This window comes from Lycium ferocissimum, chromosome 12 (assembly GCF_029784015.1).
Source record: "Lycium ferocissimum isolate CSIRO_LF1 chromosome 12, AGI_CSIRO_Lferr_CH_V1, whole genome shotgun sequence".
Taxonomy (NCBI): Eukaryota; Viridiplantae; Streptophyta; class Magnoliopsida; order Solanales; family Solanaceae; genus Lycium; species Lycium ferocissimum.
In genome coordinates, this window is record NC_081353.1 from 30,047,445 (window position 1) to 30,065,153 (window position 17,709).

At 35.1% G+C, this 17,709-nt stretch overlaps 1 protein-coding gene and 1 non-coding gene across 6 annotated transcripts; one reads left to right on the forward strand and one right to left on the reverse strand.

Moving 5' to 3' along the window:
- Positions 1-1,006: 1,006 nt before the first annotated feature.
- LOC132039798 (RNA polymerase II C-terminal domain phosphatase-like 4) lies at positions 1,007-11,875 on the reverse strand. Of its 5 annotated transcripts, none has more exons than XM_059430324.1 (9): positions 11,839-11,875; positions 10,331-10,563; positions 9,755-9,840; positions 5,879-5,994; positions 5,377-5,557; positions 3,652-3,941; positions 2,662-2,850; positions 2,292-2,330; positions 1,007-1,579 (listed from the first exon to the last, which is right to left on the reverse strand). In XM_059430324.1, exons 2-9 carry the CDS (start codon positions 10,561-10,563, stop codon positions 1,280-1,282), a joined length of 1,434 nt encoding a protein of 477 aa, XP_059286307.1. In that variant the 5' UTR covers positions 11,839-11,875; the 3' UTR covers positions 1,007-1,279. The 5 variants fall into 5 exon arrangements, with proteins under 5 accessions (XP_059286307.1, XP_059286302.1, XP_059286303.1 ...); XM_059430319.1 differs by lacking the exon at positions 11,839-11,875 and adding an exon at positions 11,667-11,816; XM_059430320.1 differs by lacking the exon at positions 11,839-11,875 and adding an exon at positions 11,667-11,814 and having other exon boundaries at positions 10,331-10,598.
- On the forward strand, positions 3,136-3,233 carry LOC132041276 (U6 spliceosomal RNA). The gene has a single exon (XR_009410974.1). It is a non-coding gene; the product is annotated as a U6 spliceosomal RNA (small nuclear RNA).
- Positions 11,876-17,709: the final 5,834 nt, after the last annotated feature.

Consider the following 17,709-nt stretch of genomic DNA (forward strand, 5'->3'; position numbering starts at 1 on the left):
CATTCACCTTTCTGGTCATATCAACTTGTAACTATTAATTATATTTTTTTGTGAGATTAGAACACTAGAATTTCTTTTTCATTTTCGTAACACCTCATCATTGAAATGACCTTACGTCTATGCCGTCTTCTAGGGAAAAAACTATGAAAGTTTTATCGTATAGTCGTATTTAATGTCATAATCTTTGCTCTACCAATTGAGCTATATCCCTGAGTCAAGTGAAGTATGCATAAAATAGTAAGATGTTTTCTTCTATTCTTTTCCCTAGAGCAATTGGGTCAACTTGGACTTGAACCAGTATCAGGCTCATTGATGACTTTCATCACGTCAACGTAACACCCTACTCATATCTTTCCCTCCCCCAGATAAATAGAAATGACTAATCATAAATCAAAGGGTCTAAAAACTTGTATGCTCAGCCAACATTCCAAACTGGTCTCAATACTATGGGATAGGAGAGAAAAGAAAAATAGTTCCGAAAGGACATCCCGACTAGCTAGTGCGCTCCTCACCTCAATGCTACACTTCGGCAGCTACGAACTAAGACACTTCAAAAGAAAAGCTACATCCACTACCTACATTTACCTTGAGCAAGGTAGCCCGAGCTAAACCGTCTTACTGCCCTGGTTCTCTTCTTGTGGAGAGAAGCGCTTAGTGAAAAAACTTACACTTCGCATCTAAATGAGATCTAGCACTATAGGTTGTTGGGTGGACCAAAGCTTGCCCCCGACTAGCAAATCCTTAACGGCCTCTATTCACTTCTTGGAACGAATTCATAGGCATTTCTATTAGTTAGACTTCATACTATATAAACAAATAATTGAAACGTGCATGAAAAACGTTAAAACACAATGTCTAGACGATAATTAGTCAGGTAGAAAAGCCCACTTAATTGGACTGAGGAGAGAAGGCAAAAAGAAACCGACCAAAAATCCGAGCCGCTTGCCAAACCCCATCATAGTCCATTAAAATTGAAGATAGCTAGAATCTATCAGAAGTCCAACTTATGCAAATCCTTTAGTTTATTGAAATGTTAAGTGACTTTTAGCACTATGATAACTAGCAAAATCAGCATTCAAAATGCCACACAAACATTTCATGAAATTTGGTCGATGTCTAGACAAAATTCAAGAAAGCTCTGAGGTCTGATTGCCTCAGGCGTGAACTATTTTTCCTCATAGTTGGATGATTTCAGTTAGTGAAGGAAACCTGAAAGAATTCTACTGGATTTACAAAATCAGTTATGCCCTATTCAAAATTAAGGTCAATTAGCAAATTGTTATGAACTGACTGGGAAGTTTTCTTCAGGCGGCTTTCGCCACAAATAGTTAGCAGCTTCAATCCACCTTGGATGAACCAAAAATTTCTCCTGTTGCAATGCCTGACGCGATTTTTCGGTCTTGTCATTCACGGAGATGACATGTGTCACCGAGTGATCGACTTCTGTGGAGAATTCAGCTCCTAATTGCTCAGCCAATTTCCAGTAGTGGTGATTTTCTGGTTGGCACTGTATGGGAATTACCCCAGTGAAGACGATTTTACAGCCCTTCAGTATCTCCTTCCGAACTGTTTTGAGCACCTGCAACAATGACCGATATATATTCTTAATCAATTGAATTCTCTGATACAATGCAAATCTGCACACTCTTTGCCCAAGGTCCAAAATCCATCCAAAATTAATAGTATATCAATAATAAGTGATTATTGCACTTGAAGATATAAATTCTATCAACTCAAAATCGTCGACATTCTTCTAAACAATGGAGAGGTGTTGGCACTTTAGGATTTTAAGGTCCCCCATATGCTCAGTATTCCTTGTTATGGTTTCCAGGCATCATTATGCTATACATCAAATTATCGGTAATCAGAAAAATACAAAATAAAAATATTTTAATCATGGCCAAATATTGATCACCCTTTCATGGGGAGTAGGTGCGCTTCGTAAGACAGCAAATATGTTATTGACCAGAGTCACTTTCACAGACAGAACTACTCTGTTTTATCACAACTCTTCTAAAATTTCATATAATTTTGGTCAACTTTGCAAACTGGCACTTTATTTAAATGACAGATATTAGACTGAATTTGGTAAAAAATGATTCACAAGAGTATTTTGAAATGTGAAAAGTGGGCATTAATTTATCTTAATTCGAATTGGCGAATTAAGAAAAGAATCTTGAAAGAGGGGTTAGGTTTTCTGGAATGAGCAGAAAAAGGGTGGTCACTTTTATTAGGAAGGAGTACTAAACTAAAAGTTATCAATAAATTAAACTGTTTGTCGAGAATTTTACCTGCCTAACATCCCGCTCCATAATATTGTCCTCACGTTCCTGAAAGAAGCAGCATTGAGGAGAATTAGAGAAGCCAAACAATGTACTATAACAAAATTAGCAAGCATAACCACCTCCACTAACACAGATTACTTAAGTAAGAAGTGAAGTAATTTGTATTTAGAAGTGGGTCCAAAAGTGTAGATGCAATTAACTTTTGAGACATATGAACGCTTTCTAGCATAAAAGTCAGTCCAATGCAGTATCCTTCCTTAAAATATTAAAAAACTATTGAATTATCTATGTGTCCTTTGAAATAAGCCGGACACAATATTAAGACAACTCTAACAGAGACTATGATGTTAATTTGGGAAGAATAGCAAATACATACCGGATCGAAGAATAGACTGTGGATCCGCTGCAGTACTTTTAGAACAGAGGCAAGTGCTCCGTCAGCTTCATTTTCATCACTTTTCCGTTCAGAAAGTGATTTACATTTTAAACCAAATTGTCGACAACTTGAGGTAAAGAAATGATATCTATCCATCAGTATTAGATTCTCCCTGTGCTTCCCCCATACCTAAAACAGCCCATCGGAAGGTTCAGTTCACCAAAACAACTCATTTTATCAAATTAAAAGAATAGAATTTAGCAAGAATATATAACTTATTAATAGTCTTCACGCAGATTAGATTACCCACAGAGCAGGTCTACAGTGATTCATGCACTTGGGACCAGATACAAGTTTAATTCTCTTTTAGAACAAGAAACTGGTTTATAGACATTAAAAAGTTCCAGGGAGTATCTGACAAGAGATACATTGAAAAGCAAGTGGAGTACCACCTTGCACATTATTATTAATTGTGGCCTTCAAGGACGTACAATCATATTGCAATGATAGAAGAAAATCATAGCCTCTGCACAAGGACGACATGCACAAAGCAAGAAGTGGTTCAATTTACTACTTGCAGGCAAGAGCAGCAAATTGTTTCATCCATTATTCAAAACTTGATTTCAGTACATAACAGCAACTCTACGTTTTCTCTATACCCGAGCAAAGTGCAGCAAAAACAAACGTGAACACATGACATGGCACAAACACTAAGAAAGAGGCTTAGATGACAATAACGCTCAACAAATTTCCAAGCAGAAGATAGTTAAAAACTCCAAAACAAATCTGAACTGTCAGAATAGCAATATGTGGAAAATGGAAAGCTGTCATGGAATTGGGGTGGTAAGAACTCAAATTTAATCCGATTAACTCTCCCTTCCTTTATAATAATAAGCCTCCAGTGGTATTATCATTTCCTGACCATTAAAGAAATTCTTTCATTCTTCATGCAGGGATCATATAGTCCTAGAGAATTGCCCACATGCTTACCACTTCAGTATCATCAAGGATCAGGACAGCACTTTCTTGACCCAAAACAACATCGAGACCCTTTTGATGCCTCCGAGTGGAGTCCGATTGAGCAATCACTCTAGAATGGAAGTAGATACCTCCCGGGTCAAGTAATTTTGCCATTTCCAATGCATAAGGACGTTCACCCATCGTGTAAATGTACATCTCGAATAAACTACTGGCTTCTTTCAGGAAGGTGTGGACAAATGGCCTCAACTTTGTCATCATGTGTATCCAGTCCAATTTGAAAAGGTTGCTTCTTAAAGCATCTGTAAACAAGTTGGGAAAACATCGTAAAACAGTGCACAACAGGTACCTGCAAAATAACTATCACAGCCAAATAACAAGAACTTAAACCAAAAGAAATCCTTACCATATATGAGGTTCAAAATAAACTAGCATAACAAAAGACAAAATTAACTTGAATGCACTCGACACCAAAGATGACCACAAAGAATAATAAAAGTGAAGAGCTTACGAAGCTCTAGAATTGCAGGCCAGATCATCCAACAGCATAATTTAGAATGCCCATATGTCAGAAGTCCAATGGAAGGGAACATCACTTGTAAACACAGTATGATATGTCCATTATACGTTCTAATGAAGAGCGCCTACTAAACATTCTTTACCTAGTCCAGGCATCAAGACCAAACATTTACTCAACAAAAAGATATACCACTATACATCATGTATAATATTACAATGCCTTGCAGCTAACTTTCAACTAGGGAAGTTGTTTTCACTTGTCTAGCTTAAAAGCCAGTCTCCCCACCACCCCCCACCTCCCCCCCCCCCCCCCCCGCCTCGCCTCTCCCTCCCAACTTAAATGCAAGGTTTGTTCGTGACAGGGTTCAAACACATGACGTCCTCCTAACCCACACTCATGTGTTCCGTCCTTACTGCTGAACCAAAGCGCTGGGAGCCACAAGCCAATCTAGAAGGTGGGAGAGAAATATAAACAACTACATCATACAAATATTTCCAAATTGTACACAGAGGTGCAATGCAGCACTGCTTAGAAAGGGTGTTCTATGTCTATATATCTCTACATGTATATGAAGAGAATCAAAAGACTTGTCAACAGTGCCTTCTATATAGCGCGTGTGTCTGTATAAATATCTGGGAAAGAGAACAAAAAGAATAAGGGATCGTTTGGTTCATCGTAGTCACAGTGACACATACTTGCTATCAGATTCAGATCCCCTTTTAACCTTGGAGTTCAAATTAAGGGAATAAGAGGCTAGTAGAAGATCGAGTAGGAGGCAGAAATCAGTGCAGTATTGATTAGAGGCACAACTAAACTAACTCCAATGGCAGTCTTATTCTTCGTTTACTAGTCCTAACTCCTAACTATCTAGTTACTGTTACCTCGTATATTTTCTATGGCTTCCTTCCCTATCTAATTCATTAAATTAGTAGTCACATAACATGTACCACAAAATCCCATTCAAGCTTAGATCAAAGAGATCCTAGCAGTACTTCACCTCACCGCTGCCAATTGCTCTACACCTACCAATATATCCGACAGATTTCAAGCCACGGCAAGGAGACCTAGGCAGTACATATAACTTGTAGTACTTTCTTACTCTGGCTTCCCTAGCTTCCATGAGCCAGTAAAACAGATTTTCACCACTTTTTCAGGAGCAAGATATAAGGACCAAGATATAAAGCCAATATAGCACATAACCAGTAAGAGTAGCATACCAGGCAGTGCTTCTCGTTGGTCCTTCAAGTATAATTCTTCTGCTGAAATATCTGCAAGTCTAGTTGAGTTCAGAAGTGTGTGGTCTAAATCAAGAACCAAGATCAGCTTTTTGTGGCGTAGTAAGTTCTTCAGGTCCTTGTCACGCAATCGAGCAATTTCATCATCTCCAAGCCTCAAATTCTGCAAAATTAATGACAGAATCCAGTGAATAGATGTACAAAGTTCACTAGAAATTTTTGTTCCCAGCACATCATACAGTGCCTTCCATTTTCTCTCAACCTATGTCTCACGGCCTCTCCAAAAATGTTGCCGCACCCCTGTCTTATCCTCCCAAGATGCGCTACTTTTGAAGGATCCGACATGCACCGGCGACATTTTTGAAGAGTCTGAGAAAACAAAGCTCTCAACACTCCCCCGCCCAACCCAACCCAACCCAGCCCAAAAGAAAAGAACAGATGTATACAAGTGTATTGTAGTGAATACTGAATCATGAAGAATAACCTTGTGTATGTATCCAAAAGCCACACCGGATTCATCTTCCACCTTCTGCCCACACCGTATACACATCCCTCCCATAACACCAGGATGTGTGCATACATCCAGCGCCAAAGATGCTCCTGCACACAGGGACATGTCAGATTTTCATACATAACCACAGATACAAGTACATAAAAGAGGGGGAGCGGAAAGCGCGTTGATGAGACAGGAAAAGGAAGAGTCAACGAACCTATAAATTCAAGTAGCTGCAGCCTATTAATTTCATCATATAATTATTTCTTTCCCGGTTTCTTTTTTCTAACTGATCTACCATTTCCTAGTGCAGGCCCCTCTCCCCAAAGAATAAGCTCAAAGAAGCATCAACCTTTTTGTTTCAAGGAATGGAGCACGGCATCACCTAACTTTTATAGAAGAACTAAAGACCAACCTACCTTCTAATACTTATCCTTGTTCAGACTTCAGCAGCCAAGGCTAATAACTTGATGTTAGAAGATGTAATTATGCAAGGCGACTTCAGAAGCTTAAAATGACCTAGTTGTAGTATAATCAGATTGTAGTTACTTCAGGCGAATGAACAATTTCCAATAAGGTCAACAATATTCACAACAAGAAATAAGAGCTTTGAGCAGAATATACAAAAGCCAAAAGAATTCTTCCCTGTTAGCTGTGTGAGAGCTGACAAATCAATAATTTTTTTCTTTTTTTGAGAAGGTGACAAAAACAGTCAAGTTTTCCATACCAAATAAAACATTCTAAAAAAAATATTCAAAAGCTGAAGACAGTCATATTTCAAGTTGCAAAAAGGCTTTTTATTTCCTTCAAAGCATTGACTGTTCCTCTCTCTCCAACCATGGGACATATAGAGGAATAGCATTTGAAATTCTTTTGTTCCATAGAGTTTTACTCACCTTCCAATCTTTCAAGTTTTCAATGTCATGTAAAACATTCAAAACAAACAATCAAAAGGTGAAGACCATCATATTTCAAGCTGTGTAGAGGCTTTTTATTTCCTTCAAAGCATTCACCATTCCTCAACCATCTTTTGTATTATCTTCTTTTTTGAATGACTCTATGGGAACTTTTTATACCATAGTCATGTAAAACTATATATCATCATTTGTATTATCTTCTTTTTCGAATGACTGTATGGGAGCTTTCTTGTATGTTATTCCTCTCTCAATATCATAGTCATGTAAAACTTTTTACTATTAATATAAGTATCCTTTTAACCAAAAGAAAAAAAAAGAGAATAGCATTCCAAAGTTTTCTCATGTTTCTTAGGTTTTCCTCCCCTTCCAATTACAAAAGAAAATCTTTCCAAGTGATAGGCATCTCCCAAAGAACCTTAACAAGATATAGAAACGTGTATCAAATCTCTAATTCCAGATTTTGATGTCTATGTATGATACAGAATTACGAACAAACATCTCCGGTGACCTCCTCTATTATGAATTTCCAGATCATTTTTCCAGACCATGAAATAGTATTGCTGCCAGACTAGCACTGTGCTCTATATCCATCTTTAACCATGCATTTTTTTTTGGTTAAGTCCATGTTTCGCCATGTATTTCAGGTCAATGAAGCTAAATCATCAATAGGTTGATGATGAAGATGATTACTACCTTTCAATCAAATGAAAAGATAAGCACCACAATATTTGCGTGATCGAGTACATGATTAGCACCCTGTTTAAATTGTTTTCTCCATGCTTAGTTGAAGGTTATAATCATACTTTATTCGTGAGATGAGAGAAAATAAGAGAGAAAGGTCTTCTTGAATTTCTGGTGAACAACATACAAGAAAGCTCCTTATACAAGAAACTTTAACCATCATTCCATATGAAGATCACTAATCGTCGGGGTTACTAGTTATAGCAGTCATTAAGAACAATATATACATTGCTCTGTAAGACTTTGATGAATCAGTATGATGTATAATCTATCTAGACATAAACAGTGTATCTACATACAGTCTAACGCTACCCTTAAACCAGAGCGTATTGATCAAATACTCCAAAGTTATATACACTTGATTCTTAAACCTCAAGTGAATCAAATGGAGTACACATTGGGAAGTAATTAAAGCACCAAAATATCAAAAGAACTGAAATTTTCAAATGCCATGAAAGTGCTAACATGGCTTGTATTGGTTATCCTCACACATAATTGACAACGTGATGTGAATTCCTAATTGAACAGTGCATTGACCTGGCACAAGAGTATTGTAGCATCCTAATTGAGCAATCAAGAGACGTGATCAATGACCGGATTAGTTGGCTAGCTTAACATGTTAGTTAACACGGAATAATGACTGACAAATGTAGTCTACTAATTTGATCAACTAACCATGGGCTACTAATTTCACAGGTCGACTAATGTGGAATAACGACACGACCCTACAAAATTGATGGCACACAAGACGTGTGGATGGTCAACTAACAAGTTCAACGACTAGACAAGGCACGTTGTTTTTTTTTTTTTTTGGGAATAAGTAGACAAGGCACATTGTTAGTAAGCATTTGACAATTTAGCTAATGTTGTGGAAGAAATCTCAATGAGACCAAAGGCCACAGAAGAGTGCAAAATTGGGGACAAGTAACTCATGGGTGAAGCAAAAGACTCTGGGTATTTTCAATGATTAAAGGCACTGATACCTCGAGAGAAAAGAAGCAATGAAAGGTTTTCTTAAATCCCAATTAGTGATGAAAACATACAAGCTCACTATTTATTTTTAATGGAAAGTTGACTATTTACATAGGGGTTTAATGCTACATTAAATAAGAAAGTTCTAACAACCAATACTCCTAATTACGGCACAACCAGTAACAATATTCTTAATAAAACTATATATGTACAACCAATCTAGGGACATTCTTAATAAATATAAAGAGCCAATCCACATAAACATAAACCAAGAGATAAAACCGCAATAGGAAATGCCATATATTGTTAACAGTCACAAAGATGCATCATCAAATCAGTAACCAACATAGAGCTATAAATAGAACATGATATTCAGAAAAAAACTAGTCTTAGCTCGGTAAAGGTCAAACTCCACTCATTTAATAATATTAGGGCCCAAGTTCGAGCTTAACTTTGGCCTCAAATATCAAATAAGCCAAGCTCATATAAGAACAAGCCTGATTCATTTATGTTCGTGAATAATATTTTCTTTTCTGAATTAGCTTAAAGTATTTGAAGAAAAAAAAAATTGAATTGAATAGTTTCTTGAGTTATGTTTTCTAAGCTCAAACCACCTTTTCCCAGTAATGTCTGTGAACGTAAGTCTCAAAATAGTATTGGAATGTAAGGAGACTAAATTCAATGGAATAGATATAGAGGATTCATATACCACATCCTGACTATTTCATGATTGAGGCGCAATTCACTGAATGTATGTGAACATATTAAAAACTACCTTAGAATTTAACATATTAAAAACTACCTTAGTTTCTAATTCTACAATGGAGATATATTAAAATTTAAATTACTAAAATTCATTTCTTGTAAACTCGAACTTGAAATCCTTTATGAGCTCGTTTAGTTTTCAAGTTAGGCTTGCACTTGAGCCCGAGCTTTACTTAATCCATATCGATAATCAAGCTCGAGCTTGGTTTGAAGCTCATATTGCATTTAGAGTCTAGCACAAGCACCAAAACAAGACTCAGCTTGGCCCAATTATGCATCTATACCTAAGTAGGTACTGACATGAATTTAAGCAATAATTATTGTAAGGTGTTATAATATCTCTACAACAACACCAAAACATCAAATCACTCAACTCGATCTTGATAAAATGCTTAACAAATTTTTCTTTTTATAAGTAGATAAAATTCTGAACGACTTGTCAAAATACTGAATAACTGTACGAAAGCCTGACCTGAAGCTTCTGCTGGTTCTCCACGAGACGCTGAACTCTGTGGATCAACTTCATCATCAATCAACTCTACTTTGCGCTTCTTTGCCCTATGATATCAGACATCAATGAGGAAATGGAACATGTAGTTTAAGCATAAACATTCAAACTGCAAACCCCTTCTATAATTTGCTTCTTATTCTATTGAGCAGAAACATTCAAACATTTAAAAAGTAAGTTGTATGTTTAGCTATAAAATGATTTCCAAATTCAGTAGAACTAACAATAGTTGGTGACAATCAGATATAATTCGCTCCTTACTGCACTACTTTGCATTTGTTCTTTATTTTTTATAACCGTGGTGTCCGGGCCAGCTTGCGCGCACCTCGACTAATTCCAGGGGATACCTTCCACCTCCCACTAACAACAGGTACCAAGTAACTCTGTCCACCAAGACTAGGCCAGAGAGAAGAAATCACCTAGTGATTTTGTCAACCTGAGACGTCATGGTTCTCAACCCACTTTCATTGACCACATCTAACTCAAAATATTATCTCAATGAACTAACAAATACAGACTTCAGAAAGAATCTTATAACACCTGTGGGAATCAGTGTCACCATCATCATCATCGCCGTCGTCATCATCGCCATCACCACTGTCTTCATCTTGCTCTTCCTTGTCTTCCACCTCCTCCTCTCCCTCTGCTTCTTCATTTTCTACTTCATCTAGGTCAGGTGATACATCAGAAGCAGAGTCCAACTCTGCATCGAGAAATGCTGCAAAATCATCGCTGCTTGATGAGTGCACGGGAGAATCTGCTGTCAGACTCATCTGGCATGCCAGTCATGAATTATATAAGAATTATGCTACATCATAAGACTCACAGTTGATACACCAAAAAAATAACCAACAAATCAATAACTTTAAAAAAATTCAACATATATATGAGGATATACGGAAAGCATAAAGCTCAATCCCACTGCAGTATTGAAAAGAACAACCCGTATAAAACAAACTTAGGGTGTGTTCGTTATGGAGGAAAACATTTTCTTTCTAATTTTCCATGTTAGGTTGGTCAAAACTTTTGGAAAACATTTTCTCTAGGAATACAAGTTCCTTAAGAATATGGAAAATGACTTCCCCAGTGAAAGTAGAGGAAACAAGTTCCACAAGCGGCATTCCGCATTGATTGTATCCTCCCCACCCTCCAACACACCTCATCTTCACCCCAACCCTGTAGCCCCATCCCCACACCACTACCCCCACCCCACCTCCCATAGTATTTGTCTAGATTATATACAAATGCTTTTAGGATAATATTTTTCACTTACATACACAAACAAGAAAATAAGTAAGATACCCACTTATTTTCATGAAACACATCTATTTATTTTTTATAATCGTGGTGTCCAGGCCAGCTTGCCCGCACCTCGACTAATTCCACTGGATACCTGTCACCTCCCACCAGCAACAGGTGTCAGTTTACACTGTCCACTAAGGCTAAGACAGATGACAAGAAAACACCTAGTGTTTTGTCTCTTTCGAGAATTGAACCTAAGACCTCATGCCGCTCAACCTACTACATTGACCACTAGGCCACATATCGAACACATCTTTAAATAGTAATTTTAGTTTAAAACTTTAGTGAAGCATTCGAGACGTGCAGTTTACAAAAATTTAATGTTTCGATTTTCAGTTTTGTTAGATGAATCTAAATCTACAACTCATTCACCTAGTTGTAGCCCTAATTTTCCTTCGTTAAAACCCCAAACAACCCTCTAGCAAGAATTAAGCAAATATTAACTTAAATACACTAGTAAACACGCACCAAAATAACCAAATCAAATCAATTACTCATATCATTTGTATTTAAAAAAAAAAAAATAGATACTCACATTCACTTAATCAAGTTTATAACGTCAAATTAAGGGTACCTGAAATAGAAATCTCGGGATTTTACAGACAAAAAAATAAAAAAAAAGGGTTTTGGCGGTTATATAGAGCTTGTATGTACGAAGGGGCTTTTGAATGAAAAATTGATTGGAAGATAAAAATGTAAGAATATGTCTGATTTAAGACATTTATAGGAGTGATATATTTTGGAACTCCCAAATTAGCTAATAGTTAGAACGAAAATGGGTCAAAAATGCCCCTAATGTATTAGAAAAAAATTAAATTTGCCCTTATTCCACCTATTAAATCGTGATTACTCTTAATGTTAAATTTCGGATTAAAAATGCCTCTTCTTCCATCTATTAGATCCTACGTGTTCTTTACGGTTAAAAATATTCATCCTTGAAATTATGAGATGGCATATGTGAGCCTTTAATTAAAGTTATTGATTTATGAAGTAATTGCATGGTTTGCCCTTTAAATGGATTGGTCTTTAATTTTTTTTCCTTCAAACAGTGTTTTAAAAGGTAGTTTCCGGACTAGTCCCTGGGAGGAGCACTAACAAAACGCCTCGGAGCTCGCGTGCGGGTTTAGTTCCTGTGAGGCTTACGCAATTGCAACTATCATTTTTAAATTTGCCCCAACGCCTAACACTGTGGCTCACCTAACAGTTCTTACACAAATTATATGTTAAATTCCTTAGCTAAAATCGTTAACCCTCATAATTCTTTAACAAATGAATGATACTTAATATTTTTTCATCTATAAAAAATAGAAGATTAGGTGCAACTCAAATAACAATTCATAGTATTGCATATTTACTATTTGAGAATATCGTGAAGGTAATATCACTTAACTAGTTGCACGAGGACCGTGCTAAGTCCAGGCCCAACTCCAGATATAAAAAGTAATATTTTAATTAAAGAAATATAATTTATGTTGGTAATAAATAAACTTCAAATAAGTATATTTTCAATATATAAAAGCAAAACTTTCATTTCACTCCTTTGATATCTTAAATTTCATTTTGATGAAATTATTTACTTCAAATTAAATGCGGAGCCATAATTTGAAATATATGAGCTTCGAATCCTAATTTTTTAAGTTATTTATTTCTAAATTAATAATTTATACATATGTAATGAAATTTTAAGACAAATACAGAATTTGAACCAAAGTGCTACAGAATCTGATCAAATCGGTAGTTGACACTCTAATTTCGTCCTACTTCAAACTCATTTTGTGTTTAAAAGATTAATTTTAGTTAACCAAACAAGAGATTTTAAAGATAACCCGATCTTGACAGATAATATTGTCTTCATTTTCAACATTATATGGCATCATTTAATAATTTTTAAAACTATGTGAAAATTATTTTTGTACTAATCTTGGTAAACACATATGAACTCATTAAAATATAAATATAAAGTAAAAGAAATGCCTACATATGAGTAAAAGAATTTTCAGAAATTCTCAAATTTCGTAATACAAATATAAAGTAAAAGAAATGCTTACATGTAAAAATCTATAATAAGGAATAAATGAAAAAGAAGAAAACAAAGAGCAACAAGAAGCGAGAATATTTAGCGAAGAAATGACTATTTTTTAGGTTAATAAAGATCAATAGAAGAAAGCAACAGGGAAAATAAAGTGCAGCGGATGGGGTTGTTCCTCCCTTAATCAGGGGTCTCGGGTTCGAGCCTGGGTATGAAAAGATCCTTGGTAGGGAACGCTTCCTCCGATTGGACCCCATGCGCCGCGAATCTTGATTAGGCGAGCTCCAACGCGGGTACCGAATACAGGATAAAAAGCAGATAAATAAGGCAGAATGTTCGACAATTTTTAAAAAGTAAACCATAAGAACAAAAAATAAATTTGACTTTAAAAAATAAGATCAGGACCTAAAAGTAATTAATTGAAAAGTTTTACATTTTTTGGAAATATTTTGTGAGGACTACAAAAGCCCTTTTGTTGTCCCTTATATATAGTCGTAATATTTCTTTTAAAAAAATATAGCCGAATTGTACATTTTCACTTGTCATTGGTCTTTTGTCCTATGTATCAAAATTATCATATTTTATTATTTCGCTATTTGACAGTAATTTTGTTTTTATTCATGATGGAGTTACGTTTTAATTATAATACAGATAAAGTTTAATTGATTATTTGCTTATAAGGAGATAAAATGAATAGTATGATAGTAATATTGTTTTAGAAATTGTGATTTTTTCATTGTTTGAAAGTTAAGATGTTAGAGTTAATTTGCATTTCATAATAACTTTTATTTCATTGTATTGTTTATACTTGTTATGTTGTATATAATTATAAGTTGCGAGTGGTGTATAATGGATTGTTTTGATCAGAGGCGGATCTAGGATTTTAAACTTGTGGGTTCCCAATAATTTTTTAACCCTAAGTTTTTCTTGTTTCTCACTTTTTTTGTTTTGTTTCAAATTTGATTTGAAATATTGAAATTTGGGTAAATGTAATATTTTATTAGCTGCTTTCTTTTCTAGTTGACTTTGTCATTTTATTTTTTTTTACAAAAAAAAAAAAAAAAAGAGCAAAAAATGTGAAGTGTAGTAGTAGTTTTCTGCCTTCTGCGCTTGTTAGAATTGAGAAGCGGATTGAATTTTAAAAAAGAGTCCATCGAGTTTCGACCTCACGTCTGCCTAGGAAAACACTCAAAAGGTCCCTTCCTTGCCATCGAACCAGCCACCCTTTTAGTTGTGGGTTCTAATCTGCAAATCCTTATAGTCTTCATATATTTTTCAATAAAATTATGGGATCTACGGTGACGGGTGTGGGTTACTGTAGATCCGCCCCTGGTTTTGATTAGTTTTTTGTGATGATCAAGACCTCTCTCTCTCTCTCTATCTATCTATCTATCTATCTATCTATATATACACACACACATATTTCATTTATTTACAGTTTTCTTTTATATTTTATGTAATTTTACCTATTTAAAAATATTTATTGTAATTATATTATTTTATGAAATACTAAAAATTAAAAATTAAATACCTATGGGGCTTACACCTCGCCAAGGCATATGTAACACGTCCCATCTTACGCCCCCGCCTTTTAAAACATTGCCTTCAAAATCAAATTTATGCCTAATGAAATAATTCTTTAAGGCAGTAGCATAATTTGTGAATATTGTGATGTGTAACTGATGATAGTCTAGACATAAGTCCGATTTTGAAGACAAAATTTAAAGGCCAATTCGCAAAATTGCCCTTCTTTTGGGGTGGTCTTTAAATTTTGCCCCTCATATTTGTAATCTTTAAATTTTGCCCTTCGGATAAAACTCATGGGTTCCAGGTTCGAACCCCCACTCAAGAAAAATTTTAAAAAAATTCACAAGGCAGAGTTTAAATTTCGCTATGCCCCACCAAAGTGAATTTTAGTTATGTTTAACCAAAAGTCTTCCCCCGAGACGTACTTTGCCTTGAGGCATATATATATATATATATATATATATATATATATATATATATATATATATTAACTTTTCAACGTAAACTTTTAGTTATACCTTAACTAAAAGTGTGCCCCACACATAAGACATAACTAAAAGTATGCCCATAAGGCGGAACTTTTCCTTAAGGAATAACTAAAGTTATGCCGGACCCGGCATAATTATAAGTTCCGCCTTATAAGGCAAAGTTTATGCCTTAAGGAAAAGTTCCGCTTAGGGGCATACTTTTAGTTATGCCTTAACTAAAAGTCTGCCCCATAAGATAACTAAAAGTATGCCACATAAGGCGGAACTTTTCCTTAAGGCATAACTAAAAGTTTGTCTTATAAGGCAAAGTCTATGTCTTAAGGAAAAGTTATGCCTTATGGGGCATACTTTTAGTTAAGGCTTAACTAAAAGTCTGCCCCATAAGGCATAATTAGGAAAAAACTTTTAGTTAAGGCTTAATTAAAAGCTGCCCATAAGTATCTAATTCAAGATACACTTGTTAGGGAATAACTAAAGTTATGCCGGACCCGACATACTTATGCCAAGTCTGCCTCTAAGGCATGATTATGCCGTGTCCGGCATAACTTTGGGTTATTCCTTAACAAGTGTCTGCGCGGTCCCAGATACACGCTACCCAAACCTTGCACAGATTTTTTTTTTTTAATTTATGCTTGAGCGGGGGTTCGAACCTAGAACCTCACGATTTCTGCGCGAAGCTCAGGGTTGCAACGCGAAGGCAAAAATTAAAGACTAGCAATATGGAGGGCAAAATTTAAAGACCACCCCAAAAGAAGGGGAATCCGCGCAAAAAAATGAAATTTAAAGACCAGCCCATTTGAAGGGAAAAATTGGAGAGCAGCACAAAATAAGCATAAAAGTGCAAATGACCCTGAATTATTTGGTCCATGTGATACTAGGCCCAGCCCATACATAACCCGTACACGGACTTTTGAACTTGGAAATGAAAAATTGATTGAAAGATAAAAATGTAAGAATATGTTTGATTTAACACATTCAAAAGTGCTTATAAACTATAAAGTCATAAATAGAGAGTGACTAACTTATGACTTTTGGCACATTTTAACTATTGAAAGATAAAAATGTAAGAATATGTTTGATTTAACACATTCAAAAGTGCTTATAAACTATAAAGTCATAAATAGAGAGTGACTAACTTATGACTTTTGGCACATTTTAACTTACAAGCAGCTTAGATGAACGCATAATTAAATCAAAAAGTACTTTAAACTAAATTGACTCGCTTAAGCTCAGTCAAACACCGTTGACTGAGCTTATGTATTTTATTACCAATAACGTTATATGTTATGGTATAATTCAATTTGTTATTACAGTAACACATATTGCATAAAAATATTGACACAACCGATTTCAAAATAAATGTAGAAGATTATCATTGAGGAGGAGATTTTGTCATTAATTATGGTTTTGGATACTTCCTGAAGGCATTATAATCTCAAAAGTCATGAGTTGAAACTTATGGCAAAGGATTGTATTAGTTATAAAATTTTTCTAAGAGAAAAATGTGCAAATTAATTTTTTAAAGGCTTTAAAAGATAGAGCTTTAAATATGGTAAAATGAATTGAATTGATAAGAACTTGACATGTCTGTTTTATATACAAAGGTTATTATTTGGGAATGTTTTATTGCAACAATGTATATCATATGTGTACATCACACATAAATTCTATGGATGTCACAAATATACATAATAGATAATAGATATAAGAATATACAACGGGATATATACATATATACAGGTTGGGATACATAAATATATAGGGGGTTGTACACAAATATACACCCTGCTTCAGCTCGTCTTATTCAATGCACTAGTTCAAAATTTCTGCTAGCAATTCTTCAAATCAATCCAAAATGAGCTCAAATCTATATATAATATAAAGTATATAATATAAAGCTAGGCATAGATAAGGTGATGTGGCACCTCTCTATGGCCAGGATTGCTATTTATCCTTTTTGTGGTTGTTTTGCATTTTTCATCCATTTTCTACTAACTAATGGATTTAGAAAATGCCTCCTAAGTAAATATAGCAATAAAGCCCATTTAGCAGTAGTAAATGATGATTTATATGATAAATCTTTTCATTTTTCAAACAGTGCCCAAGTAACGGTTATCATTTTTGAGATTTTTTGGGTTTCTTACCTCATTTTTCTGTTTACAAAGTTAATATATTCATCGAGTTAAAATAGATTTAGTAGTGTAGTTTACCCACAATAACGCATACCCACGTAAGAAACTACTTATGGCAGTTAATAAATTCTCTATGTCACACATTAATGAAATGAATTACTCCAAGACCCACGTATAGTTGTTACTATTCAAAACTTTCAAATTCCTTATTCATGCAAGGAAAAAGAATTCGAAAGGTCTCCAACAGTGAATATAAATATAACAACAAATGCAGCAATGCCAAACGTGAATCAGATTCTTGTAACCTTTCAATCATTTTTCCTTCTCAACGCCTCTTTTTTGTGGTCTTTACTCTAAAAATGACCCAACTCTCATGTCACCTCACCAACAAGCAAGAAGGCAGAGTACCCTTTGTTATTTCTCCCACACAAGTTCAATACA

Coding starts and splice junctions, on each gene's coding strand:
- LOC132039798 (XM_059430324.1), bottom strand. CDS start 10,563: ATGAGTCTGACAGCAGATTCTCCCGTGCACTCATCAAGCAGCGATGAT. Junction 5,558..5,878: donor CTTTTGGATACATACACAAG/GTTATTCTTCAT, acceptor TTAATTTTGCAG/AATTTGAGGCTTGGAGATGA. Junction 2,851..3,651: donor TCCTTGATGATACTGAAGTG/GTAAGCATGTGG, acceptor GGGCTGTTTTAG/GTATGGGGGAAGCACAGGGA.